General features: G+C 42.3%; 1 protein-coding gene and 1 pseudogene across 1 annotated transcript; both read left to right on the top strand.

Annotated features, from left to right (window-relative positions):
• Window positions 1-7908: 7908 nt before the first annotated feature.
• On the top strand, window positions 7909-10540 carry LOC109924753 (annotated as a pseudogene).
• An 11663-nt stretch (window positions 10541-22203) lies between these two features.
• Window positions 22204-24264, top strand: LOC109924754 (leukotriene B4 receptor 1-like). The gene has a single exon (XM_020524746.2). The coding sequence runs from the start codon at window positions 22290-22292 to the stop codon at window positions 23295-23297; it is 1008 nt and encodes a 335-aa protein (XP_020380335.2). The 5' UTR covers window positions 22204-22289; the 3' UTR covers window positions 23298-24264.
• The last annotated feature ends 3727 nt before the right edge of the window (window positions 24265-27991 follow it).

Genomic DNA, 27991 nt, shown 5'->3' with positions numbered 1-27991 from the left:
ACAATAAATGCTGGCCTAGCCAGTGAAGTGCAAATGCTTCGAATGAATAAAAAAAAGTGTGGAATTTCTCACACCCACAATTGTCAATTGCTCTCTTTCTACGTTGGCATTTCTAGTCTCCTTTCATGTTACTGCACTAGATGTAAATGCCATTGGATTTGTCTCTTGCACCAGGTTGCTCCCAATCCTTTTGTAGAAGGGGCTACTTGCAGAGTGACAGGTTTCGTTTTGTTGGTGTCTGAAAGACTTGACTCCACGTGTATTGCTTCCATGGGTTTGATGAAACTTTTCTGCGGTGACTCTGACCAGTATTATGCGGCATCTTGTTTCATCAACCCTTGTAGGTTTATAGTGTGTTCTGGCATGATTTATGAAGGAATACATATACTGGACCAAAGCAAGGAATCTTCTTAGATCTTCCTTGTTTATTGGAACTTCCATGTCAACGATGGCCATGACTGTATCAGGATTTGGGTCAATTCCATCAGATGTGTACACCATACTGAACATTCACATCCCATCAACTTCACAATATGGTTGTCTGTATTTAGCTTGATTCCAGCTTTGTCCATGGTTCTCTCCATGGTTTCATGTAGCTGGAGATTATGATCTTTTAATCTACATTACAGAAGTGGATAACATTTGCTATGACAGTGCTGCCTAAATTTCTTTCAGTATGGAAATAGGGTAGTGATTCCTCTTTTATTGCTTGATTAAGATCTTTGGGATCCAGGCAAATTCCTAGTTATCCAGTTGGCTTCTCTTCTCTCAAACTGACAGCATTTATCTGCAGACTCTGTGACTCTGTTGAGTATCTGTTGTTTTCAATCTATCAGACCACTTTTTTTTCAAGCTTTCCTTTACATTCTTTGGTAGTTGATATAGGGATTGGACATTGGACTCAGCACTCAGGCAATGGCTGATGTGATATTCAAAACGTTGGAAGCGTCCGATTGAGTTCATCGAAACATTCTGGACACACTTACTCCAGATTTTCATTGATTCTGATTAGAAATTTAATTCTGATTAGATTTTCAACAGGTTCCTATCTTAACTCTGAATGTTGCCTCCTTTCCCTTATGGTTAACTGAAAGAAGCTGCAAACTCTTTGCAAGTGCTCAATTCCAGGAAAGCAGGATAAAAACCGAAAGAACTGCAGATGCTGTAAATCAGAAACAAAAGCAGAAGTTGCTGGAAAGCTCAGCAGGCTGGCAGCTTCTGTGGAGGGAAATCAGAGTTAACGCTTCGGGTTGATTCAACCTTCCTAGAACTGCTGAATAATTTGTTTCAGTGACAGTGATCATACGGTTCATGTCTTTTCGTTTATGTCACTCTGTGATGTGTGTTATTGCTAGCTGTCAAATCTCAGTTTCTCCATATGCTTTTCTCATGATCATTTTTGGTTTCAAAGCATGTTTCCTTGGATAACCATTTTCTTTCAAATGTTCAGGAAAGATCTTCTGTATAGTCTGAGGGGGATAATTTTACCCGGTGCTTCATTTACAAACTTCACCTTTAGGAGCTCTGGCTTATTTCTCACCCTCTCTGAATAATTGTTTGAATTTCTTTTCTCTAGGGTCTTATCACATCCTGATATTCATGCGGCTACATGATTCTTACGTCTATTGTGTCCTCAATCTCCATCATCTTCCAGGGATAGGTTCTTTCCACTTCTCAGTCACACAATTGCTCTCATTCTGATAACATGTTTACCACCGTACAGCTTTGCTCTGTACATCTTTCATCAGCAATTTGCCTAACCACAAGCTCAGACGTTTGATTTGAATGTGGAATATTGCCTTCTCTTCGTGAGCCCAGTTATCCACAGGTCTGGCATATCATCTATCTGCCTTGTATACATTCTTCTTTCGCCATTTCACTGCTGCCTTTCTCTTCACCTAACCAAAATGGACCTATTTGAGTAGCCAGCATCTTCATTTGTCTCCTTGTAACTTCATATACTCTGATAGTGTCTACAGCCTGTGATATCGAGAATTTGACTTTATCAACTAAATCGTTTCCTACTTCAGGGTGAACAGAGCTCCAAATGATTTGATCCAGCAGCCTTTCACCCATATTTCAGCCAGGCAAGTAGGGGATATTCCATCACACTCCTGACATGTGCTCTGTAGATGGCAGACAGATTTTGGGGAATCAGGAAGTGAATTACTCATTGAAGGATTTGTAGTCTCTGGCCCGCTCTTGTACATTATTTTAATTTATTTTATTATGCTAGAACACATCTCTAGAGCAGGTGGAACTTGAACCCTGGCCTTCTGTACAGAGGTAAGGATTCCACCACCATGCGACAGACCCGTCTAACTTGCTGTTGTAGCCAAACTATTCATACCGTTAATATGTTAGTATCAACCAGTTTCTGGTTGATAGTAACCTCCAGAATGTTGATAGCAGGAGATTCAGTGACATTAATACCATAAATTTCATATTTTCAGCTTGCACTATTCAATTGCGCAGTGAAATTGTCAACAGAATCACCTGATTTCTGCTTCAGGCCTTGAAATTCATTTTGATATTTTCATTATGACTTTAGCTAGAGGCATGAACCATGCTTTTCAAAGACTTGTCTAGGTTTCTGCTGCCATTGTCACTCAACTTCATGTTACTTGAAAATTTAATTCTTTCTTTTCTGCTGTCTTTAGGTTGTAGCTGATCCTTTTCTCTTTGCCAGTTCTTGTGGAAAGCTTCTGAATGTCAACTGCACTTTTGTTTAAACTTCTTAAAAGCCCCTATGATATAATCTCCCTTCTAATTCATCAGGTTGGAGCTGAAGTTTCATTTCACTTCTGTACAATTCACACAGTCTTTTCTCTCCGGCATTAATGTGGGTTGATTTATTAACTTAGCTCAGCATTAAACTTGCTTAAGATTTTGCAGCCACTCTGTTGTAAAAATCTGGTTTGAGTTATTGTACTTTAGATTGAAAATGCTGGAGTTTTGAGTGTATTCATTGCAGCTCTCTAGCTGTTTGGGGGACTGATATATTAAATGCACAATGTATTGCTGTGCAGCAGCAAAAGTGGCACTATGGACATACATTTTCATAACAATTAGTTCCTAATTCTATACAAATAATCCAACAATATATTCACCCAGATTTTCCAATGGCCAGATAATAGTTTCTGGAGAATACACAGGAGATGAGCATAGGAATCCCGCAGAATCCCTGACATAGCAAACTCAGAAGGAATTTCTGGGATAAGTGAAGATTTCCACTCAGCAATTCCTCTACACCTGGTGCTCTCTGAAAGATCTGTTGAAACTACAGAATTCAAAGGCTTCTGCTGCAGTTAAGAGTTACTGAGGAAAGTTAGGCTATTAAATACTTAGTCTAACTCCTGAGTAACTATTAAACTGAATAAGCCCCTTTCACCCACACAACTTACGGTATCCACTCCCTCCACCAAGGGTGCTCAGTAGTAGCAATGTGTACTATCTACGACAAGCACTGCAGGAATTCACCAAAGATCCTTAGACAGCATCTTCCAAACACATAACCACTTCCATCTAGAAGGACAATGGCAGCAGACATATGGGAACACCACCTCCTCCAAATTTCCCTCCAAGCCACTCACCAACCTGACTTGGAAAGATATCACTGTTCCTTCACTGTCACTGGGTCAGAATCCTGGACATTGTGGGTCAATCGACAGCAGGAGGTCTGCAGCGGTTCAAGAAGGCAGCTCACCACCACCTTCTGAAGGGCAACTAGGGATGGGCAAGAAATGTTGGCCAGCCAGAGACGCCCACCTCCCATAAATGAATAAATTTAAAAAATGCACGCTGACCCACACATCCTCATAAATGTTACACCCTCTGAGACCCTGACCTGACCCAACACTGCCCTCTTCGCCTGGGGCACCATACCCCCTGCTACCAGACCTGACATGGCCCTCTATACCTGGGACCGAGCCCCCTCCACCTCTGAGATCAACCCACCCCCCTTAACCCATTGCTCCAGGGACTCAAGCCCCTTTTCTCTCAGTGCTGGATCAATACCTCAGCTCTGCACCCTACATCCTGCTCTGGATTTGGCAGCCTTGCGCCTCCCTCAGTTACAATTCTCAAGTGACAAAGTTTGTAACTGGACTTCCAGCAGTAAGTGGTGACAGTGAGTGAGGTCACCAAGCAGGGGAGCTTCAGCAGTCAAATAGACACTTCTGGGCACAGAGAGAGGGGCAGACAGACAAAGGGTTTCCATCACCAGAGCTGAATAAAAGGCTTAGTTCCTTAAAAATACTCTGTTTTTTGGTTTAGATTTATTTTCCTTCACATTTATAAAGACCTGATCAAAGACGAATAAAAAGAATCCATGCTTTGTGATCTTTGAGCAGTCTATCTGCTTCAATCTCACATGACCGCAAGAAATGAGATTCAATGTTGTAATTGAATCAAAAATTTTAATTGTAGACAATTGAGCTTCACTGACAAGTGAGATGAATGTTTCCTTACTGTGCAGGATAAATAACATCCTTGCAATTCAATTCTGGATTATATTTTGTTAAAGATATCAGTGCAAAATACTGAGATACTGAATAGAATTCACTAAAACAAATCCTCAAGGTAGTGCTCTCTCTGCCCCTCACCTCTAAGTGGGGTAGGATTGAGAAACATGGGGTCTGGGCTGTTACCCACCAGGGCTATGTGTTCATAAAGTTCCCAAACCCCACCCCATTTTATGCTAGGCCTGGTCATGGTGAGAGTGATTCTGGATCTGGGCCTAACAAACCTCCACTTTCAGGAGAAGAAGCACAGAATAGAGAGAGCACTAACAGGCAGATGTCCCAGTTCAGGCCAGTGGCCAGACCCAGTTTCCTATATCCTGCTGGCTGTACCCAATGGCTACTGTAGTGTAAGCAATGCATACTGAAGCTGGAGCCCCTGCCTGCCTGACTGTTGACGTCTTGGAACTGGGACTAAATGAAGATTCACTTTACCCCATGCCACTTGTAACTCACCAATCTTAACGACGAGGAGCTCATTTATAGCCCAGAGAGGGATTCCACCCAACAACCATGGGTTGCTGTCCAGGAAAACCGTACACATCAACAAAGTCAAAGAAAAATAAAACGTGGGAGGGAGGGTCCCTGCAATCTGTGGAGCTGGAGCGGTAACATGCTGGGCACTTAACCAGTGATTCGAGGCTTAGCTCCTTATAGGTCCCATCTCCAGTGCCCACTGCCTCTTCGATCAAAATGCGTGGATGCAATCTTGGAATTTTTGCCTCCATTATTGAGTTTACCAGGCTATTGGTGAGGTTTGAATTCACCTGAAGCTCCTGTATGTTGAATCCTGGTATGTATGAAAACTGATATTGTGCTTTGGATGACATTGCTGAGGGATAGCATGGTTAATGAGAAGTAGGAGGAGGACAAGGAGAGATCCTGGTGAGATATAATGGTGCAGAAGCAGGAAGCAAGGATATTGCGAGTTTTTTTTTTAAATTGTTAATTCACAGGACGTAGGCATTGTTGGCTAGGCCAGCATTTATTGGCCATTCCTAATTGCCCTTGAGAAGGTGGTAGTGAGCTGTCTTTTTCAACCACTGCAGATGATTTGATGTAGGTAGACCCAGAGTGCGGCTAAGGTGGGAATTCAAGGATGAAAGTGATTCTTTGGTTGTTTGGAAGAGAAGAGAGTGAACCAGCTGATGTGGAACTTCATGATCACAGTCCTACCATAAATGGAACAGCGATAGTGTATCAGGAGGCCTGGGTTCAAATTGCACCTGTTCCAAAGTTGTGTCATAGCATTTCTGAACAGACTAATTAAATCTACCTGTTGGATAACAGGTTTTGCAGATAAATCTATGGGGTGAATTTGTATTTGTAGATACATTCTACTTTTCTCAAAAAGCATACAATTTATTGACAGTCAGTCATTGTGATATTTTATAAACTCCTGTTTTAGAAATAAAATCAGTCTGACTCCAAACCACAACACAAACAGATCCTAAGCAAAGCCACACACCTAACATGCATTGTCTGACCAAAAATGTCACCTCTTCTTTACACTGATAAAACCTTTAGTTCTCTCAGGGCAGTGACTTGAAAGGAATTCAGGGAATTCATATACATATTAATCAATTAAAACCTTCTAACTGATTAAAGATTTAACAGCATTTTAGTTTTGTTTAATTTTTCTTCGTCAGTGGTGTGAATCTTCGATCTTTTATTTATAAATTCTGTGTCTGATACTATCCTCTCTCATTAACACCTGAAGAAGGAGTGAGGCTCCAGAAGTTTGCGATTTCAAATAAACCCGTTGTATTATAACCTGGTGTCGTGTGATTTCTGACCTTGTCCACCCTAGTCCAACACCGGCACCTCCACATCAAGTTTACCTTTGTCATACCCACATAAGATGTCAACTGAGACTTTGAAAAGTGCTGTGGTTGTGTGGAAACCTGTTTGGAGGGATTCAAACGTAGAGATCTGAAAAGGATGGGAACGGATTTGGATGTTACCAACATGTTTGGGTGCTATGGGAAGGGGATGAGAGTTTGGAGATGTTTTTTGATGAGTGGGAAAATGAGGGCAGATTTAGAAGAGAGACAAACAACATCTGAGAGAATCGTTTGCAGTTGGCATGGTGAGATTAAAATGCCATTATATAGGATGCATGTGACATAAAAGCTTGTTAAAAAGCAAAATTGACTGCTGATCGATAAATTCAAGAGAACAGGAGGTTTGAACTTTTGATTTGATTTGATTTATTATTGTCACATGTACCTAGGGTACAGTAAAAAGTTTTGTGTGCAATACAGGCAGATCATAACATACAAAGATCATAGGATGATTGAACAGAGCAAGGAATACAAAGTTACAGCTGCAGAGAAGGTGCACAAAAAAGCAACATCAATATTAGATTTGAAATTTTGAGGGGTCAATTCAGAAGTCTAATAACAGTGGGGAAGAAGCTGGTCTTGAACCTGTTGTTACATGTGTTTAAGCTTCTGTATCAGGATTGAAGAGATTATAACTGGTGTGGGAAGGGTCTTTGATGATGTTGGCTGCCTTTTTGAGGCAACGAGAGGGGTATGTGGAGTCAATGGATGAAAGGTTGGCAAGCATGATGGACTAGGCTGTGTTCACAACTCTCTGTAGTTTCTTACAGCCCTGGGCAGAGCAGTTGCCTTATCAAACCGTGATGCATCCAGATAGAATGCTTTCTATGGTGCATCTATAAGAGTTGGTGAGAGTCCTTATGGACATATCAAATTGAAGGGTAGCGCCTTCTTAATTGTCGCATCAACCTGGGTGATCCAGGACAGATCGTTGGTGATTGTCACTCCTAGAACTTGACTCTGTCAACCATCTCCATCCCAGCTCCATCGATGTAGATAAGAGTATGCCCTCCACCTTGCTTCCTGAAGTCAATGACTTTTGAGTCTTGCTGGCATCAATGGGGAGATTGTTATTTTTACACCACGCCACTAAGTTTTCTATCTCCTTCCTATATTCTGTCTCATCTTTGTTTGAGATCTGGCCTATAATGTTGGTGCACCAGCAAACTTCTAGATGGAGTTAGGACGGAATTTGGCTACACAGTCATGAACGTACAGGGAGGAGAGTAAGGGGCTGAGGAAGCAGCCTGAAAGTTGAGCATTATCATGGAAAGGCGCTGTTACCTACCTTCACTGATTGCCTTCTGTGGGCATGGAAGTCAAGGATCCAGTCGCAAATGGCCAAGCAGAGGCCTAGGTCTAGGAGTTTGGAGATTAGTTTGTTTGGGATTATAGCGTTGAAGGCAGAGGAGAGGTCTGACTTGTCACAATCGGGAAATGTGATGATAAATGACACTTTGCGTAACTAATGAAGAAATTAAGTAATTGCACTTAAGTAATTGCTTCCGCTTGGCAACTTGCTCCATATTCTGGTCATTAATTCTTTTTATTCAACTACATACTTTCAGAAGGAGCTCTTTTTCTCTTGGGTGGTGAGGAGAGGCGAAAAGTAGTTCTGGAAAATGTCTGGTACCTAATCGAAATGGAATTCAATGCTTCATCTCCAAAACCGAATACTATCCATATCAGTCTAGAAGAGAAGGTTGTGATGGGGTGTGCCCTCAGCCTGGTCTGTCTTGTTGGTGTCCCGGGGAACTTCCTCGTGATCTGGACGATCCGACACCACATTAAACAACGATCACCGACCATCCAGCTCATCTTAAACCTGGCATTGGCAGATCTACTCACCGTGTTGATACTGCCAGTCATTATCTATGAAATTACTGCCAATTGTGTGCCTGATTCTCTCTTCTGGATGCCCAAAAGTACAACTTACCTCCTCCTGACTTTCATGTTTGTCAGTGTGTTCACCATCACAGGGATTAGTGTCCTGCGGCTGTTGGCTGTGATACACATATTTGCTCTTCAGAACTTGCAGAGGCGAGGAACTACTGGGAAAATCATCACCGTTATCTGGGTTGCAGCCCTGCTTTCTGCTGGCCCCGTGTTCACAGGCTCACAATTAGACCGACACTGCGTCGAGAAATTTAGCCTGCGGCACGAAGCAGCTTATATCTTGGGGAACCTGTTGGGCTTTGACATTCCTATAATTGTAATGTGTCTCTGCTACGTGTACGTGGTTAGAAGATTAAACTGAATGACCTCTAAAACCAAAAAGAGAAGCGTAGTGCCTCTTAGAAGAGTTCTGGTGGCTTTCTTTTTCTGCTGGCTCCCTTGGCACGTAACTAATATACTTCTCATCTGCTCTTATCACACAACTGCCCACACAAGAGAGGCATTGCTCAAAATCGTTTCAGCGATGAAAGCTTTTAATACAATTTTAGCCTTTGTCAACAGCTGCGTCAACCCCATTCTCTATGCATTCACCGTCCGGAATTTTAAAATTGGATTCAAGATGTCAAATATTTCTAAGATCTTTGAGGACGTGAACAGCAGTTTCAAGGAAAAATTGGACAAATCAACAGCCGAATTGGCAGACCAAAGTGCTGCATTAAATGCATGATGCTCAGGTCCAATTCTGGCATCAATCCACAGGGATCAGTCTTCCTGGATATTTCTTCATTTGAGGAAGACCCTATAACAAGCAAGGGCCATGATACCACAAAACATTTTCAGCCAATGAACTACACTTGGATGACAAACTGGCTTTGTGAGATTGTGAATACAGAACTCTCTTTTCTTTAGCACTCTGCTGTCTCCCTGTGGCTTTAGACAGGCTATTATTGTTTTTTAAAGCTACTTTGCTCGCAGCTGTAGTAGGTAAATATTGTCTGTATCTGACTTGCTGGTGGTTGGTGGTCTCAGCTAGCTGGGCAGCACCAGTATTGTATTAAAGGATGCCAAAGGCATTGAGTTCCATCCCTGTTCAGTCTGTACAAGTTCATGGACAGCTGCTTCCTTGTCATGTCCACAGCTAGATGAGGAGTGGTACTGCCAAGCTAGATAATCACTGACCATTCACCAACACATGGGCTAACCATGGCCCCTTGCCAACTCTGACTAATTACCTAGGGGTAAAAAAGGGAAGTGGAGGTCAGCCCCCAATCTGATCAGCCATGATCTTATTGAATGGTGGGGCAGGCTTGGCAGGCCAAATGGCCTATCTGTGCTCCTATTTCTTACGACCTTTCCTCACTAGCTCATCCAGTTAGTTTATACCTGAAACATCCAGCTTTCTAGAGCCATAGAGATGTGCAGCATGGAAACAGACCCTTCATGCTGACCAGATATCTTAGATAAATCTAGTCACATTTGGCAGCATTTCGCTCATAACCCTCAAAACATTTCCTACTCATGTACCCATCCCGATGCCTGTTAAGTGTTGTAATTGTACCAGACTCCACCACTTCCTCTGGCAGCGCATACCATACACACCACCCTCCTCTGCATGTAAATTTTCCTCTTAGGTCCCCTTTAAACCTTTCCTCTCTCACCTTAAACCTATGCCCTCTAGTTTTGTACACCTCTACTCTGGGGAAAAGACTTTGACTGCTCACTCTACCCATGTTCGTCATGATTTTATAAACATCTATAAGGTCACCCCTCAGCCTCCAATGCCCCTTTGAGCTTGGGATTCAGGAGTTGGAGGTACTCCCATCTGTTGGGATTTTCTTGATGATTGCTTTATAATTAAGGTATTCTGATATTCATTTCAGCTCCAACATAAACAGTGGTTATCTTTTCAATTGTGGCGTATTATTAACTTTATTAACAAAACATGTGGATAAAGTGAAGTTGAACTATTTGGTGCTGGGGTGAGAATTTCAGTTTCACAGAGGGAGGATTCCCTTACTGCATGGGCTCTTTATATTCTGTAACACAGAGGAGAGCTCAGATGACTTGGTGCAGAGACTGGAATTCGCGTTCACAGAATCTGTCAAAATCAAACTGTCGCAGCATCTGTTGTGTTGAACAATCTCCGTAACAAAGAAAATCTGATTAATTTGATCAGAATCTCCAATAAATCATAAATTAAAATTTGAGAAAGGCATGTAGATTGGAAGGTCAATGGTTAGATACAAAACGAGTGGTATGTTTTACATTTTATTTAATGATGAGGGCATAATTATTGATGTTTCACAATGTGATAATGTTTTTTGATCATTCATCTGCCTTATATAAATAAAACTTATCTTTTGATTGAAAACCATTGCTGGGGATAGTGTTTATTCAGCCTACTTCTCAAAGAGAGAAAGAACATATGGTTTCACATGATACGGTGGTCAGTATACAGATCAAATTTTCTGTTGTGATCTCTGCGTTGTCTTATTATTTATACAGATATTGGAAAAGAAAGATTCACTCTAGTCATGGAGGTCATGAGGCCTGATACTGAAAGTGGCCAATGATACCATCTCTGAGAAACCAGGTACGTGAGATAAATTTGCTAAAAAGTGGATGTCAATGTCTTAGTCAGTCATCGGGCTATCTCATAAGCGAGCTTGGCTTTTCGTCAACCTCGTATCCTCACATTTAGATTTTCTAACAAATGTCAGAAATATGAACAACCATTGAATATTCCTCCATTTGGAATCACACAAATGAGTGAAGTGGTTGTAGTTCAATTTAAATACGAGAAAATATGCTCATTCTTCAATGAGAAACATCTCAATAAAATACATTTCGGAGCAAAGTTTGTATGTTTGGTTGCCAATGAGTAAGCTGGATTTCCTCATGGGGCAGAGTTTGTTGTCAGTGTGGGCTTGGACAGAACTTGTTGGGTTGGATTTTATGGGGTCCCCACATCCCCAATCAAAGATTGGGTTGGATCCCATCCATGATGCAATCAATACGATGTTAATTGCCTTGAGAAGACTACCTCACCAAGTGGCACTTTAGAGTGCAACTGGCCAATCAGATGTCCAGTGGTTCTGTAGTCCCAGCAACAGCTGGTGGGAGCAATGGTTACGGCTATACCCACAGATTGTACTGAAGGAGAGGAACTGAGATTCCAAGACAATAGCAGGGTTTTGCCTGAGGCAAACTGGCAGGTATGGTGAATAAAAACCGAAAGAACTGCGGATGCTGTAAACCAGGAACAAAAACAAAGTTGCTGGAAAAGCTCAGCTGGTCTGGCAGCATCTGTGAAGGAGAAAACAGAGTTAATGTTCTGATTTCTCAGGAAGGGTCACTGCACCCAAAACGTTGACTCTGTTTTCTCCTTCACAGATGCTGCCAGACCTGCTGAGCTTTTCCAGCAACTTCTGTTTTTGTTGGCAGGGGGAGGGGGAAGGTGGAGAGTGGTGGGGGGGCAGTAGTTGAAGCAGTGTTAACTAGTTTGGATGCTTCTGAAGGGCACAGGGGATTAGTAAAGTTGATTCCCCATTTTGCCCCACGCCAGCTCATAGAGTTTAAGCTGCACGTCTACCAATAATCTTTCACTCAATAGGCCCAGGGCTGTGCAGGCTGGGTGACTTAGCAATGGTAAGTGTGGGGTTATGGGGATTGAGTGGGGGCAGTGGATCTGGGTGGGATGCTGTTCGGTTGGTCAGCGCAGACTCAACGGGCCGAATGGTCTTTTCCGTGTTGTAGGGATTCTATCTTTCTATGTATGAAAGGGCGCCTCTGGTAGGCACAGGAGGTGTTAGCAACACACGCAACTAAATCTACTGAGTTGGTGTTGGTCCTCCTCAACGAGGACCTTTCTCCAATAAGATGGTCATGGAATAGGGAAGTGCTCATCCACTCCTGTCAGCTCTCTTTCTCTTTATCCCTTCTTTTTACTTTTGTTCTTTTTCTCTTTGCACTCTTTTCTTTAAAGCCCAGAGAGTGGTGGGGGAAGGAGGAGACCTCTGGAGGCAGTGGTTGCAATGGCAGGACAAACCGGACATGGCTTCACCCTAGCCTAGGGTCTCCCGGTGAGCAAGGAGCAGGTCCTGGGCTGACTCAACTGGCCCGGACTCACAGGCTAGGCCGAGGTTCCAGGTCCGTAGCTAGGCCCAGGCGCCTGAAGGAGCGGAAGTATCGGCGAAAGGGATGGCGGCGGATCGGTGGCAGCATCAGGAGGAGCGTCAGATGGGAAACAGGAGGTATGGAACCCATGAATTCCCAGGTCCAAGGCTCCAGCTTGGACGTGGCAGTCATGGGATTGGCAGCAGTGGAGGCCTGTAATGGAGACCCAGCAGTGAATGGAGGAGCAGCAGAGGAACAAAAAGAAGAAAGCAAGATGATCTCTACTGCAGTAAAATCGTGCATTACATGCAGTATTTCAAAATGGCACCAGAGCATGGCAACACTTTGCGTAAAATGCACAAAATATCATTTTTTAACTGTATTTTCATATGTATGCGACAATAAATCTGAATCTAAATCTTCCCTGGATAGGTTTGTGTAGTGGACCTCCACCAGCAGGAGGAGATGGTGGGGGAGAGTGTCAGGCAGGGGTACTGGTCAACCCTGAGTGCCCCTTTGTGTTTGGCAGGCTGAGGGGGTGAATGGATGCCAAGGCTCTGAGGAGATGGACAGAGGAGTAGCAGACAGAAGAAGCAGGAGTTTTCAAATGCTTAGTTACAGCTTGGTAGCTGTAAAGGCAACTAGGGCTGGGCAATAAATGCTGGCCCAGCCAGAGACACCCTCATCCCAAACATAAATAAAAAATCTGATGAAAAGAGGAGCCTGAAACTTGTTGGTGTCTGGAGAACTGGTGAGGGAGACGAAGAAGTCTGATCACCATAGAACAAACCCCTAGTCTGGGAAGCTCTGGGCTAAGGAACATACCCTTTGTAGTCTGAAGGGCAAAGTAATCAGATCCATGCAGTTAAGGAGACAGTTAGTAATTTGAGCGTCACTAATTCTCACTTCTGATGGACATAAGGCTCCTTCTACTCTGCAACACAATCTGTGGATTATCTCCACTCCAAAGACTGCAGCCGTTCAACAGTGCAGCTAGCTATCAACTTCCCAAAGGGATATGCAATAAATGCTGGCTTAACCAGTGATGCCAACAACCCATGAACAATTTAAAGAAAGATTATCATGGCATCTGGGGCCTCAATGAGAGGGAGATGGTGCTCTTGATCCTTGGAGAAACCTCCAGAGAAATACTGGGGCGAGGTGCCTGCAGCAAGTGAACATCACCGTGAATTAAGCTGTGAGAGCTGACCTGCGTGAAACAGGCAGCAGAGAGCTTTGAACTGTTTCTACCTGTCAGAGCTGAAGTGTAACGTCACAGGAAAACAGTGATCAGTTGGTATTTCTTCCCTTTCTGTATACATTTCTACTGTATTGATGCTGGCGACCAAGAGCCACAACCTGCAGCTGAAACAAAAGCACCCTCTGTTTACTCCCATGATCTCTTCTGTTTAACCCATCTGTGGGAGCAAACTCTAATTATTTGACTACAGAAGCCATCGCAGCTGCTGAATTCTGACTTCAAGATTTCAATCCCTTCAGTTCAGAAAGAGAATCTTCAAGCAAGCCAGTCCTGCAATGATGTTGCAGACTGATCTCATTTTCATCTTCATTTGTGACTTTTATTCTTACTTTAAATGTCTGCACCTGTATTTTAACTAATAACTTTACCACATTTCATTGAAATAAATTGCAGTAATATTTATGTGGTAAGCTACACTTCTATCTTGTGTAGAGTGTAAAGCTGTGCTGCTGGTTATCTTTAAATTCAAACACTTGAAAACTAATAGGAGGCCACAAATAAATAATTCATGGACCAGTATGAGGACATGTTTGGTGTTATTCTCTATCACCCAAACAATTCCATTTCAAAGCAAGGTTATCTCCATTGCAATGCACTCTCATTTTGGTTAACAGCCTCCAGCACAGAACTTGTTGGATGCCTTCTAGCAGTCCATTTAAATACAAATGTATGAACTTACACAATAAGAGCAGAAGTAAACAATTGGTCGATCAAACTTGCTCCACCATTCGATAAGATCATGGCTAATCTGTTTCTTTTTTGAATTCTAAGTTCTCATCTATCCCGATAAACTTTCATTCCTCTGTCTACAAGAATTCCTCTATCACTGCCTTAAAAATACCTGGTGATCCCACCTCCACCACTTTCAGAGGTGCAGGGTTTCAAATCACACAACATACTGAGAGAAAAAATAATTCTCTGTCCTAAAAGACGGTCCTTAATTTTAAAACCATGCCCCCTAGTTCTGGACTGACCCACAAGAAGAAACATCATTTCCACGTTCACTCTGCACTCTTCTAACCTCCAGTGGAAATAAGCTCAGCCTGAACAACTTATCCTCATAAGCCAACCCACTCATTCCAGGTATCAATCTAGTAAATCTCTTCTGAATCTCCTTGAATACATTTACTAAATAACAACACCTAGAGTGCTCACAGTATTTGAGATGTGATCTCACCAATGCCCAGTATAAGTGAAGCATAACATCCGCGCTTCTTGTAATAAAAGGTAGCATCCCATTAGTCTTTTTGATTTCATGCTGTACCTGTGTGCTAATTTTTTTCAGACTCATTTACCAGATCGCTCTGCACCTCAGAATTCTGCAGTCACTCTCTGTAATACTCTGCTTTTCATCCTTTCTACCAAATGAACAACTTCACGTTTTCCCACATTTAACTCCATCTGCCAGATTTTACCTGACTCACTCGACCTATTATATCTTTCTGCAATATCTTTACGTCTTCTTCATAACGTACTTTCCTACCTATCTTGGTGTCCTCTGTGAATTTAGTTACCGTGTCTTTGCTCTCTTCATCTAAGTCGTTGATGTAAATTGCAAAAAGTTGAGTCTTCAGCACAGACCTTTTCACAACTTCCCTCAGCACATCCTGTCAATCAGACAAACACCAATTTGAGCGTTTTCTCTGGTTTGCAGCCAATCCTCCATCCATGCTAATATGTTATCCCCACACCATGCGCTCCTTTTTACCCTCAGCAACAATCTTTCATGTGTCACCTTATCCAATGCCTTGCAGAAATCTATGTACAGTGCATCCATAGGCTCCCCTTTAGCTGCAATCCATGTTGCTCCTTCGAACAACTCAAATTATTTGGTTAGATAATGATTTCCGTTTGATGAAACCACGCTGACTCTTTCTGATTTCATTAGGTTTTCATAATGCACAGCTAAAGTCTGTTTAATGATTGATTCATCACACCTTCTCCACAAAAGATGTTAAGCTAACTGGCCTATAGTTTCCTGCCTCCCTCCCTTCTTAAACAGAGGGATATTATTTGCTACTTAACTATCCTATGGAGACTTTCCTGTTTTGAGGGAACTTTGAAAAATTAACAGCTTCTACTGGCTCATTAGCTACCTCTTTTATGACCCGAGGATGACCTCCATCTGGACTACAAGACCACAGCTCCATCAATTTGCTTCATGTTACTTCCCTTGCAACGTAATTTTGGTAAGTTCCTCTCTTCCTTCCACTTTCTGATTTGCAGATATGATCTGAATGTTTTTTGTACACTCTAGTGAAAACAGATGCAAAATATTTGTTCATTTCATCCGTCGTTTCCTAATTATCTACTATTACCTCCCCATTCTCACTCGCTGGAGAACCAATGCTCACTTACACTTTTTTTTTCCTTTTTAAATAGCTGTAACAACGTTTGTGATTTTTTTTAACATTCCTAGCTAGCTTCCTCTCTCACTTTAATTTCTTCCTTCTGATTAACCTTTACGTAATTCTCCATTCTTTACATTTTGATGAATTGTCTGCCTTTGCGCAGTTGTATGTTCCTTCCTGAAGTTTAATGCTTTCCCTAAATTCTTTAGTTAACCACGGACAGTGGGTCCTCCATCTAGATTTTTTCTTTAGTCTAATAAACTTGCATTGAATATTCTGAAATATTCACTGAAATGCCTGCCAATACATCTCTATTAACCTATTATTAGCCTAATATGCCAGTTAGCTTAATCTACCTCAGCTTTCATGCCCACAAAGATGCCCGTAGTTATGTTTAAAATAATAGTCTTGGACCTAATATTCTCCCTTTCAAGCAGGATGTAAAATTCAATCAATTGGTGACTGCTGCTACCTATATGTACACAATTATTTATCACAAATCAAAATTAAAGATCTTAGTTAGACATGACTGACTCTTTACAATTTGTGTTGTTTATCTCTGATAAATTTATTTTTAAGTACTTTGTTACTTTGCTCCTGATAATCGATTTGTATAACACACCCCCAGCTAGCATTAGACTATTGACCAAATGACTATTGGCCGACAATTTTCTACCTGCTAAGATGATAAGGGTCCAAGACTGTTGGGGAGATCAGGAATTTTGCTGGGGCTCAGGGAGAAGATCAAGACCTCAGTGTGGAAAAGATTGGAAGCTTGGGATGAGGAGAGAAGGCACGAGTCTGAAGGGAAGAAATTTCCAAGATAATATAGATTAGGATAGAACCTATAGAAGTTATTTGTGGTCTGGTGGATGAAGGATGGGTCACAGAAAGTTTAATAGAAACCCATAGAGGGTGAAGATGGAGAATGAGACCCCAGTCTAAGGAAGGAGAGGGCAGTGTAAAAAATAAGCGTGCTGTCAGGGTGGGGGTGGTTGGTGGTGGCATGTTGATAAAGATGGAGAACGTAAATACTGTCTCTTAATATTTTTCTGTACTTTTCATTGTGGGCTGAAAGGGAAAAGGACAGTTTTAAAACCAAGGGATTTTTGTAAGTAAGGTACTAGCACTCATTGTAAATTCCTTTTACATTGTTACTTGTTTAACCAGTGGGGGATGTTCAGCTGTAGACAAACTGGTACCAGGGAGTGTGTACAAAATGAGATTTGGCATTTGCCAGCTGAAGTAGAGTATAGATTGGCCTATGAGCTGATGATAAGTTGTTGATGCCATGGGCCTTCTGCTGGCCAACAACTATGTGACAGTCTCCCAGGTAGCTGAACAGCTTGTGGCTGTGAATGAGATAGTCAGAAATCTTCGGATCTTTCGAATGTGTGGTGGTATTCTGGTCTCTACAGTAAGAAACAATGAAAGCCTGAGAAAAGCCGAGCTCTTTTCCCTGGTCAGTCACAGTAAGCTGTGGCTTTTAACCAACAAGTCAGAAACTTTATAAATTGAGAGCAAGTCACTCTGTGCCTCCTGTAAGGAATTGAAAGTACTTGGAGAAGAGAGAGATCAAGGAGCAGCAAGTCCTGACAAGTGTCTCAGCAAACGTTGTGGACAGGGACCACTGAGCTGCCTTTTGGGTTCTTTTGCGTCTGTCTGTATGTGTATATAAGGGGGAGTTTTATGAATGGGTTAGAGTTTTAATGCATAGAGTCCTATATCAACAGTTCATAATTGTTTACCTGTAACTAGAATCTATCTATTTCTAACAGATAGTAATTCCTGTTAAATACAGAAACCTAGCTATGTTTTCTGTTAACCTCGGCCCAAAAGGCAGGTAATTGGGGAATTTTGCATCCTTTGATAAATTCTTTATCTTTTGCAATGACTTTGAGAGTAGCAGGGCTTGATTTCCAGCATGGTACCTCAGTGAGGTGAGACGAAGCAGCTCAAACAGTGGAGGGTTGGGGTCGGATTTGGAGAATGTAATCCGTCAGCCCCTCAGCTTTAGCCTTCAATGTGAATTGTGGTCACCCTGCTCTGTTTTGTTAAAAACTTCTGCTCCTTCCCACTTCTGAGCTACTTACTTCCCCTATTCTAAGCTCCAGCCTTGTGATATCAATGGAGCAGTCCAGACTTGCTCTGAGTGTGTGCTAAAATCTTTGTTTTACATCCAGCTTTACACACTTTTTATTCCATGTGTACAATCATAGTCATTGACTTGCCTCTAAACTATGTTAGGGCACGGAGATAAACAGCCAAACCAAATCAGCCTTTCTACTTCTGTACCCAATGCACAGCAGCATTAAACCTTACAAGACCCTTAATAGTTATTCCAATGGTTCCTATCAAGATTTTTGAAAAACCAAACCCAGACTTTACGCAAAATTAATTCAAGACACTGGTTTTGTATTTTAAACACGAGACTCAACAATTTATTAAATATATAACAACTTTAGCAGAGAAAAATTAAATAACAATGTAATCAAATTAATGTCTATGCTCTAAACCTGAAATATATGTTTTCAGCCTTTCAAAAGACAGACAGACAAACAAACACTGTTAAGGGATAAAGAAAATAACAAAACTGGCCAAATTACTTAAATACTATATTTCACACCCATAGACGCGGGTTCCTTGGATGCTTTTCTGGAAGTATCATTCAGGGTCACTTTTCAGTTCACTCAGATAAAAATAGTTAAATTTGTAACTCAGCTTTCTATTCTTTGGGCTTCCAGAAGCTAGGGAGGGAGATTAGGCAGGGAGATTTCAAATCTTTATGCTGTGTCACCAGCAGCCAAAAGTGTGTCCCTGAAAACATATTTAAAAAAAAACTTCAAATATGGTTTTGCCCTACGAGACTGATTGCCTTTTTCCAAGGTCTCCATTACTATTCAACAATTGCTTTCTGTTTGAACATAGGGTCTGTTCCAGACTTGCCATCACCAATTCGCAGGAACTGAGCTTGTTAATAGCCACCTTCTGCTATCTGTTTAAACATAATATGCTTCCCCAGGGGGTTGCTGTGTCTATAGGAACCCTGTTAATCAAGGTTCAAATTGCAGTAACCTCCATGTCTGGCTTCATAAATAAACAAAAACTTGTTGGGTCTGAACTTTTATCAAGGGCTGTTTCTCAAAGTTCACATCCTTTTCAGCACACAGTTCACAATTCACAGCTTCAAACCATAAAAGAATAAAAATAAAAATAATGGAGAAAAATCAGTAAATGTCCCAACTGCCAGCAGCTATCAGTTTTACACCTTTAATCCATCCTAGAAACACGAGCTGAAAATGGAGAGTCTGTCTCATTGCATGGTATTCACCAATGGCACATGAACAAAATGTATTTTATATAATCTTTACTTGATACAACTGCTGAAGCTAACAATATTTAAAAAAAACCTGTTTTTATTATTCTCTGTTCTACACTGTCTTTCATGGGGAGGGGCTGTATTCTGTACAGTTACCGAGAGTCATGGTAATTATGCATGACTAGAGATGTCCTATTTATTACTATTGCAATAGGCCATCTTGTTAACTGAAGAAAATGTAAAGACCTCTATGGTGGTGCTTCTTCTACCACAGATCATTACACAGGTCAAACAATATACAGATAAAGAAGTTGGGGGGAAGCCTGGATTTCCCTTCTTCATACCATTGTGAATCTATCTAAAGCATGTGGACAGCAGCGGTTCAAGAAGGGCAGCTCTCAAGGGCAGCTAGGAATGGGCAATAAATGCTGGCCCAGCCAGGGATGCCCACGTCCCATGAGTGAATGAATCATAATTGGTGGCAGCGAACTCCCTCAAACAACCCCTATGCTGAACCACTGATTGCAGAGGTGGCAAGAGCCATAGGATAGTGATGGCAGTAATCAGGGTTATACCATATCAGTTCATACTGATTTTACGAATATGGTTCAGAGGCTGAAAACACATTGGCCTATATTTCATGGTCCCACTGTTGGAATATTTGAAGTGGGTTGGAGGCTGGGGGACTGGTAAAATAAAACAGGTAGCCTATGACCCAGCTTTCTGCACACCTCTGACCCTTCTCCCATATTGTATTGGGTGGTATCAGAAAGCTCGCCTGGGCTTATTGGGGCTCTACCGCGGCAAATTAATGGCCTTTCAAGGGCCTCATTCTGTCTTCACCACTATATTACGTGCAGTAGGTAAACATGATGGGCAAGATGAACAGCACAGAAACTTTCGCTGCATGGTCTGCTGTCAGACAGGGAGGGAAGGCATACCTCCAGTCTTGAGGTCATTGTCCTCCTCCCGGCCTCTAAACACCCAGCACCCTCCTGTACTTCGCCCCCACTAGCCCAGCTCAGCCAGGCAGGCCTATTGAAAATCCCCAGACCTAGCAGATAGCCAGGATCCTTGGCACTTCATCTCAGGAAATCCTTGTAGCCAGTGGCCATATTGGATTCTGGTGCTGCTCGTAGTACAGAGCAATCAGGATGGTTGGCAGCTCTTCCAGATAAGGGCAGAAGTCCCACATCGAATCAATTGTAATATGATTATGGGGCAGCCAGTTTTCAGGTGGGTGACTGTCGATAGACTTTTCAGTTGGGAGTGTACGAGGAATAGGCCCTTGTAAAATAAGGGTATCAGCAAACTTCACTACAATTGAGAACCTAAGTGTAGCAAACAGCAGAAATGTAAGCCCGACAGGCAGAGATACGTTCTGACCACAAGATGGTACATTATGTGCATCTAGGCCTTGTTTATAGGGAGCAACATGTTGTCTTCATGATCTAATGATTGAGGATCTGGTGTCAGTGAAATATTTCTGCACCTGTCATTTCCTGTGTATATCTGAAGTTGTTCTACAGCATCTAAAATGTGTACATTTATTATATTACAGAAGTCGTCAGCACTTAAAGAAACTTATTTGTATGTCCACTTTTTACAAGTATTGATGTTTCTGGAAGCTAACCAATTCATTATCTGTCTTGGAAGTGCTAACCATTTAGGATTGCTGATAGTTTTGGTTGGTTACTTGTTTTTGGTTGTTGCTCAGAAATTGACACAATGAAATTCCACATTTCAAAAACCCAGATTCCTACAATTTCACCAGTAATTCAAAAATGAACTTTTCAAAGAGAAACTTGGATTTGTTTCTCATAGAATCAGAGAATCCCTATAGTGTGGAAATAGGCCATTCGACTCATTGAGTCTCCACTGACTATCTGAAGAATATTTCACCCAGACCCAGCCCTCCCACCCTATCCCTGTAATCATGCATTTGCCATGGCTAATTCACTTAGCCTGCAAATTCTTGGACACTATGGACAATTCAGCATGGCCAATCCACCTAACCTGCACACCTTCGTACTGTGCAGAAATCCACGCAGACACGGGGAGAGCATGATTTGAGAGAAAAAATAAGCACTTAGCTTTTGAAACTGGCATTAGTCTTTTCAATGGTTATGCATGTGGGAGTCAGCTTTGGTTTACTGGTATACACGCCCAGCTAACTACCAACTACCAGCTAACTAGATTGTCTATTGAATCTTATTTCAACAAACTCAACAAATTTGCAGTGCCTTCCTGAAGGAGTGTTACACTGAGCGGTGCCATTTTTGGATGAGGCGTTGAATGAGGTGTAGATCCCATAGCAATGACTTGGAGAAAAATGTTGCAGCTTTCCTGATGTCCTGGTCAAGATTTATCCATCTACAATACCAACAATTGATGAACCATTCACTTAGGTCACCAACTCCTCTCTCATATTGTCCACTGGGTCTCACCTCTCACAGTGATTGTCAAACATCAGTACTTGATGAGCAGAAATTTGATGGCTCTTTGACTAAGATTTTGGTCATTGATCAAACATCTCTGTATGTGGCACATGTTAAATTTTATTTAATAACACCGACCCGAAACAACATTGAGTATTTCACTAAGATACAGGAGCTATCTAAATGCAAATAGTTCCTTACATTGGGTTTGGTATTTTGTGGCCTGCAATTTGTTTGCTGTGTTTCCTGCATTACAACAGTTATCAATGCACTTCATTATTTTGAAGCATTTTAGGGATGTTATGAAAGACAACATGTAAATGACTCCATGTATTTTGTGCTTTAAGTGCCAATTTCTAATAAACACGGTCTCTCAGCAAGCAGCTCTTCCCATATAGGCAGAGCAGAACTAATTATAAATAAACTTGTGGTTCGTTGAAGTATTTTATCGGGTGGAGAGATTACAAGAGATTAACTGAGGAGGGTGTGAAATTGAAGTAAGTTCCTCTTGATGTTTTTGTGAGAAATAGTAAATTGCTGAAGGATGTCTGCAGAAAGAATGGTCTTTTCCAACGCAACTGCGGATCATACTTCGGTGCCAGTACAAAATGCAGTGGCCTGCGTTGTACTTGGTTTGGCATGTCTTGTTGGAGTACCAGGAAACTTCACAGTGATTGTGACAGTTCTTTGTAACATTAAGCAGCGATCTTCCACCATTGTACTCATCTTATCTCTGGCCGTAGCTGACTTTGTGGTCCTGGTTACTTTGCCGTTCTGGATTTACTTTCTCGCCGATTCGTGGATTTTTGGAATCCTGCTCTGGAAACTGACTGTCTACCTCATCTTCACATCCATGTACGCCAGCGTCTTCTTCATCGCGCTGCTGAGTGTGGAGCGCCTGGTGGCTGTGCTGTACCCGTTCCTGATTCAGAAACGGTGGAAGAGAGCAGCAGTGAATAAAGTAGCTGCTTGCATTTGGATTTCGGCGTTACTCCTCGCTGTTCCTACTCTGACAGTTGAACTCAAGTTGGATGAAAATGGACGGCCATGTAAAAGAGCATATTCCTCTGACCAGCAACAGATGGGTCTTCTTCTGTTGGAAACTCTGGTGGGGTTTCTCATTCCTTTTAGCGCACTGTCTATCTCATACGTTGCTGTTTCTAAAAGAATAAAGCAAATGGTCTTTCGAAGAAGAAACAGGTCGGTGAAGCTAATTGTGGGCATCGTGATGGCATTTGTCATTTGCTGGTTTCCGTATCACACAGGAAACATTGTCAAAATTTCTTCACTCCTGGCAAAGAACTCAAATTCAGAACTCTCACAGAAACTGGACAAAGTTTACCGGTCGATGAAAGATGCATCTGGGGCCCTGGCTTTCGTCAGCAGTTCCATTAACCCCATCCTTTATGCATTTGCCGCTTGGAACTTCAAGAATGGGTTTAAAGTGTCAAATCTTGCTAAAGTTTTTCAACAAATGAACAGTTTTAAGGAGAGATTGGAGAAAGGGATGAATAACTCTGAACATCGGTCTGAATCGATAACTATACTTTAACAATCAGAAGTATGCTGATACGTAAATTATGACAATGTGTCCATGTATTGTTGCTTTTTGTAGCTACAGATAAGTGAGTAATGTTTGTACGTTCTTTGTGTGTAATAGAACACCCTTGCTGCTGAATAACATGACACGAGAAATCTTGGAAGTATTGTAAATTGCTCTGAATCTCATAATGCTTTGCTACCAGTTCATAACTAATTAATTACAAAAGGAAAAGTTGGCATTCTAGGCTATGAGACTCTTATTGCTCATGTTTGGCTATTTATACAGCTGATAGTTGGGGAAGAGGTCAGGAGCGGCAGATGAATTTATTCAGAGGAAAAACCCAGTGGTACAGGTGCCAGTGGAAATGCCTTCGCATACCTTAGCATTTGAGACCAGTATTGGCTGTGATGCCAGTAAAACTGATTATGGCACCAGTACTAATTGTGACATCACTACTGGTCTTGGTACCATCAGTTCTGGTCAGGGCATCTGCTGGGATGTGGCATTAAAGTGTCAGTGAGCATGCAGCATATGTGTGGTGCAAAATATAGGCGGCTTATGCCCAGATGAATTATATACATTGTTTTCAGGTCGAATGAAGGGAATTAAATCCAAGAGTCTGTACATGGATTGGCCTGGGCACCCTCACTTCAACCACATGTCTGCGTGGTTGATAAAAATGAGGGTGCCCAGGCTAACACTCATTCAACAGCTTGAAGGCTATCTAATTACAAATCGAAATCATAAAAGTACACAGCCCTATCGCAGATGGCACGCTTTAAAAGACACTGTGACAAGCAACCAAACAAAGCATGACACACCCTCCTGTCTTATCATTGCAATACAAGCTGTTGTGGCATGACTTGTTTTCTCCTGCTCTGTTCCGGTTCATAATCATCCCTGATGTATCATTCTGGGCCTGGGCTTGCAAAATAACTGTTTGCAATAGTGCTTATCTGCAACAGCACACAGATTAAAGAGAGAATTTGAATTCAGTTGCAAAAAAAAATTCTGGAATTAAGAACTTACTGATGACCATGAAACCATTGTCAATTGTTGGAAGTCTCCCATCTTCAACTGATCTGGCCAACATGTGACTCCAGACCGACAGCAATGTGGTTGACTCTTGACAGCGCCTCTGGGTAAATAAGAATAGACAATAAATGCTGGCCTAGCAGTGATGCCCTCTTCCTGTAAATAAATAAAGAGGAGAAAGTACAGGATGGGTGTAGGACTTTTGGATATGTTGTTGAAGCGGGCACACACTCTGCCATGAATCAATCTGCCACAGAATGTGCCCGAGCTCCATACAGCAGCAGCCAGGGTCTTGACAAACATCATGGAGCTGAGAACATTTTCCCTTTGGTGGTCTGTGATCTCTTGGGGAAAAGAACATATTGGTTTCTCTGCCTCAGAAGTGCATGCAGGTGAAAATATTGTGAAGTTATAGACTACATTCATATATATGACATGCTTTGGAGCTGAATGACAACAGAGAAAATCCTATCTTAAACATCACACCTATATCATACTAGCGGTGCTTTGGGAACCATTACCTGGTGCAATGTGAGGATAGTTTCCTTCCCTATGATGAATGTATAGAAGTGTCTGCATGGACACTGGGCTCTCCACCTATGCCAGGCAATGGCAGTGCAGGGCTCTTGCTCATCTGCAATGATCTGGATAGTTCTGGTCTCATGTGAACTTGGCTTAGCTGGTTTGTAGAGGTCATTGCAATAAAACCAAAACGAGAAAGCTCTTTATTCTCCTCCTACCCATATGATATGCTCAAATCTTAAAGAAGAAATTACGTTAATGTGCATTTGGCAAACAAATACGTTCCACTGTGTGCAGTTCAGGGATTGCTCTTGGATGAGATCGTACAGATGGCCTATTCTGTCCTGGAGGTGACTGATCATGTTTGTGACCCCCTGCAGTTCTTGGCTCAGGGATTCCACCTTCTGTAGGTGGACTTCTTTCTCTGCCTCACCCTGTTTGCCTTCCCTGCCAATCAGATTTGCCCACCTTGATGGAGGGGGCATCAAGGTGAAACAGAGTTGAAGGGGCAAATTCTATTGCATCTACCCACTTAGTCTTGGCCCCTGGAACGTAGCTGGGCATCCTTGTTATGGAACAATCCACCAGGCTCTGCAGTTGCTTCTTCCAGGCACACTTTGTCCAAATTCTCTGGTCCTTCTTTCAACATTAGCACTGAGGTGAGGTGTATACCACATGACACGTACACAGATTTGTCACTGCCATTCTTCAATATTATCCCTCACATTCATAATTCCTTCAAGAAACCAAATGAGCTCCTTGATCATCCACGCTGGTTGCTTCTGTGGCCGCTAATGCCTTCTGCACCTGCACTGTTCTGCTTAAGCCATTGATGTGCATTTACGACTCGGTGGTCCCGCTTTTTAATCTGCTAACATCTCCCTAAATTCTTGTTGCAGGGCACTATCCATTTTCTACTTCTAGCATTGGCACCAACACTTATCTGACTGTTTACCCTTTCCCTCCAGAATGCTCAGCAGCTGTTCAGCAGTATCTTTGATGTAGGATCCAGGGAGGCAACACACCAACCTGGAGTCACATCTGCAGCCACAGAACTGCCTGTCTGTGTTCCTCACTATTGAATCTCCTACCACTATTACTGCACCTTTACTTCTCCTCACCCCTGTGCAGCTGTCTGCACTCTCCAGACAATCTGTCACTCTTGCACTTGTCGGTTTCCAATTTGGAAAAGCTGTCTTTGAATTTTCCATGGGGTTTATCAAGCACATCCTTGCCTCCTTTTCTGACTGATGGTCACGCATTTCTTCTCTGACTTCACCTCCTTAAGATGTGGAATGTCTGCCTCTAAAAAGTATGCTATCCACAGACCCCTCAGCTTCATGGATGCATTGCCTTGCTTCCAGGCGACACTCCAAAATCCAGTGCCCAAGTTGGTCAAATTGGTGGCCCCTCCGGCAGATGTGGTCACACAGATCGCCAGGAGTGTCCTACATCCAGGACTGAGCTCTGACCCGGAACTGAGTTTAAAAATTAAAGCCAATGAAAATAACACTAATTGTAACAATTTTAGTTTCTTATACTATTAACTTCAAATTGTACTCTAGCAGAAAGTAGAAAAATCTCTTGATCTGACTGACAAATTAGCTCCCTTCCTGAGCACACAAATTTCCAAATTGTGTATATTAGTTAGAATTTATGATCTTTGAAAAAGATTCATACAATAACCTTCACCACAATATAGCTGCTTTATGCCCAGCATCACTCCATAGCTGTTTCTTCAACAAGAAAGACACCCCTCTTAATTTCAGTGAATTCAAAAATCTCACTTAAGAGTCTCCACTTGTTATGATCCCAGCTGATGTTATTACTGGACAGGTCAGATCCCAGATTGAAACTTGGCTCAATAGATCATATTTTGATTTGTTTTGGTTTTAATAAAGTACTCTCTTGCTGAAACATAAACATGCAATGCCATAGACTTTGTTTTAACAGTAAAAGAGAAGTTTAGTAATAACAGAAAAGAAGGCAAAATATAATAAACCAAATTATCTGACATGTAATATATATTCAAAAACTATTTTAACTGATAGTAAGAGGATATTAATTCAACAACACTCTTACAAATTGAAAAGAAACAAAACAGCTTTTGTACTGTACTTCACCCATACCCATGGTACACTATCCAAAACACCTGTACAATATTCTCATGAGAATGTCTGGATCCAATACTGTCAGGGAGATGTATAGACACCAGACAGGGGTGCAAGCACATCTAGCAAGGAGCTGTCCAATCATGTTGGTTGAAGGTGTGGGCCACAGTCAGTTAGTCAAGTCCACCCGTGGTAACGAAGGGAGAGGGGAAGAGACAAGTGCAGTCGGGACTGAACCTCCCCAGGTTAGTCTTCAGGAGCTGGGGCAGACCAGGTACCTGGTCTCCAGCAGGACACCAAGTGCCAATGGCCTGGGCTGTTTCCCCGTCAGCAACCACAGAGCTGTCACAGTGAGGCACTCACCAGCTTGTGCTCCCACACTCTCAAAGGCTAACATTGCCATGGAGGGGTCAATGTCTGAGTTGGTGGGAGGGTATGGGAGGTAGCCTTGTTGATGCTTTCTTTGAAGGCTCAGTGCTCTCATTCTCAGAGATCTGGGAGGGGTCTTCGGGGGTGAGCAGCTGTTTCTCCAACCAAGGTCATGGAGAGGTGGAGAGTGCAAGACACAGGAGAGAGAAAGTGTCATGGCCAGTGGTTAGAAGTGACTGACACTGGTAGTGGGGTTTCTGTGCAAGTTGCTGTGGGATGAAGAGTGGGACTTACTTGTTTGACAGGACATCAATAGTCGTTGTTTTTCACGGACTGCAATTTCCCCCCCTCAGTGGTCGAAAACACCCTCGACCGCATCTCTTATGTTCCCCGCACCTCAGCCCTCACACCTCCTCCCGCGATAAAAACAAACACAGAATTCCCCTTGTCCTCACTTATCACCCCATTAACCTCCAGATTCAACGCATCATTCTCCGCCACTTCCGCCACCTGCAATCTGATCCCACTAGGAAGGATATATTTCACATCTGCCTTCCGGAGGGACCTCTCTCTCCGTGACTCCCTCGTCCGCTCCACACTCCCCACTAGCCCCACCACCCCCGGCACCTTTCCCTGCAACCACAGGAGGTGCTACACCTGCCCCTA

This window comes from Rhincodon typus, chromosome 15, assembly GCF_021869965.1.
Source record: "Rhincodon typus isolate 14 chromosome 15, sRhiTyp1.1, whole genome shotgun sequence".
NCBI lineage: Eukaryota > Metazoa > Chordata > Chondrichthyes > Orectolobiformes > Rhincodontidae > Rhincodon > Rhincodon typus.
Note: the sequence above shows the minus strand (reverse complement) of the source record. Positions and strands in the feature narration are given on the sequence as shown.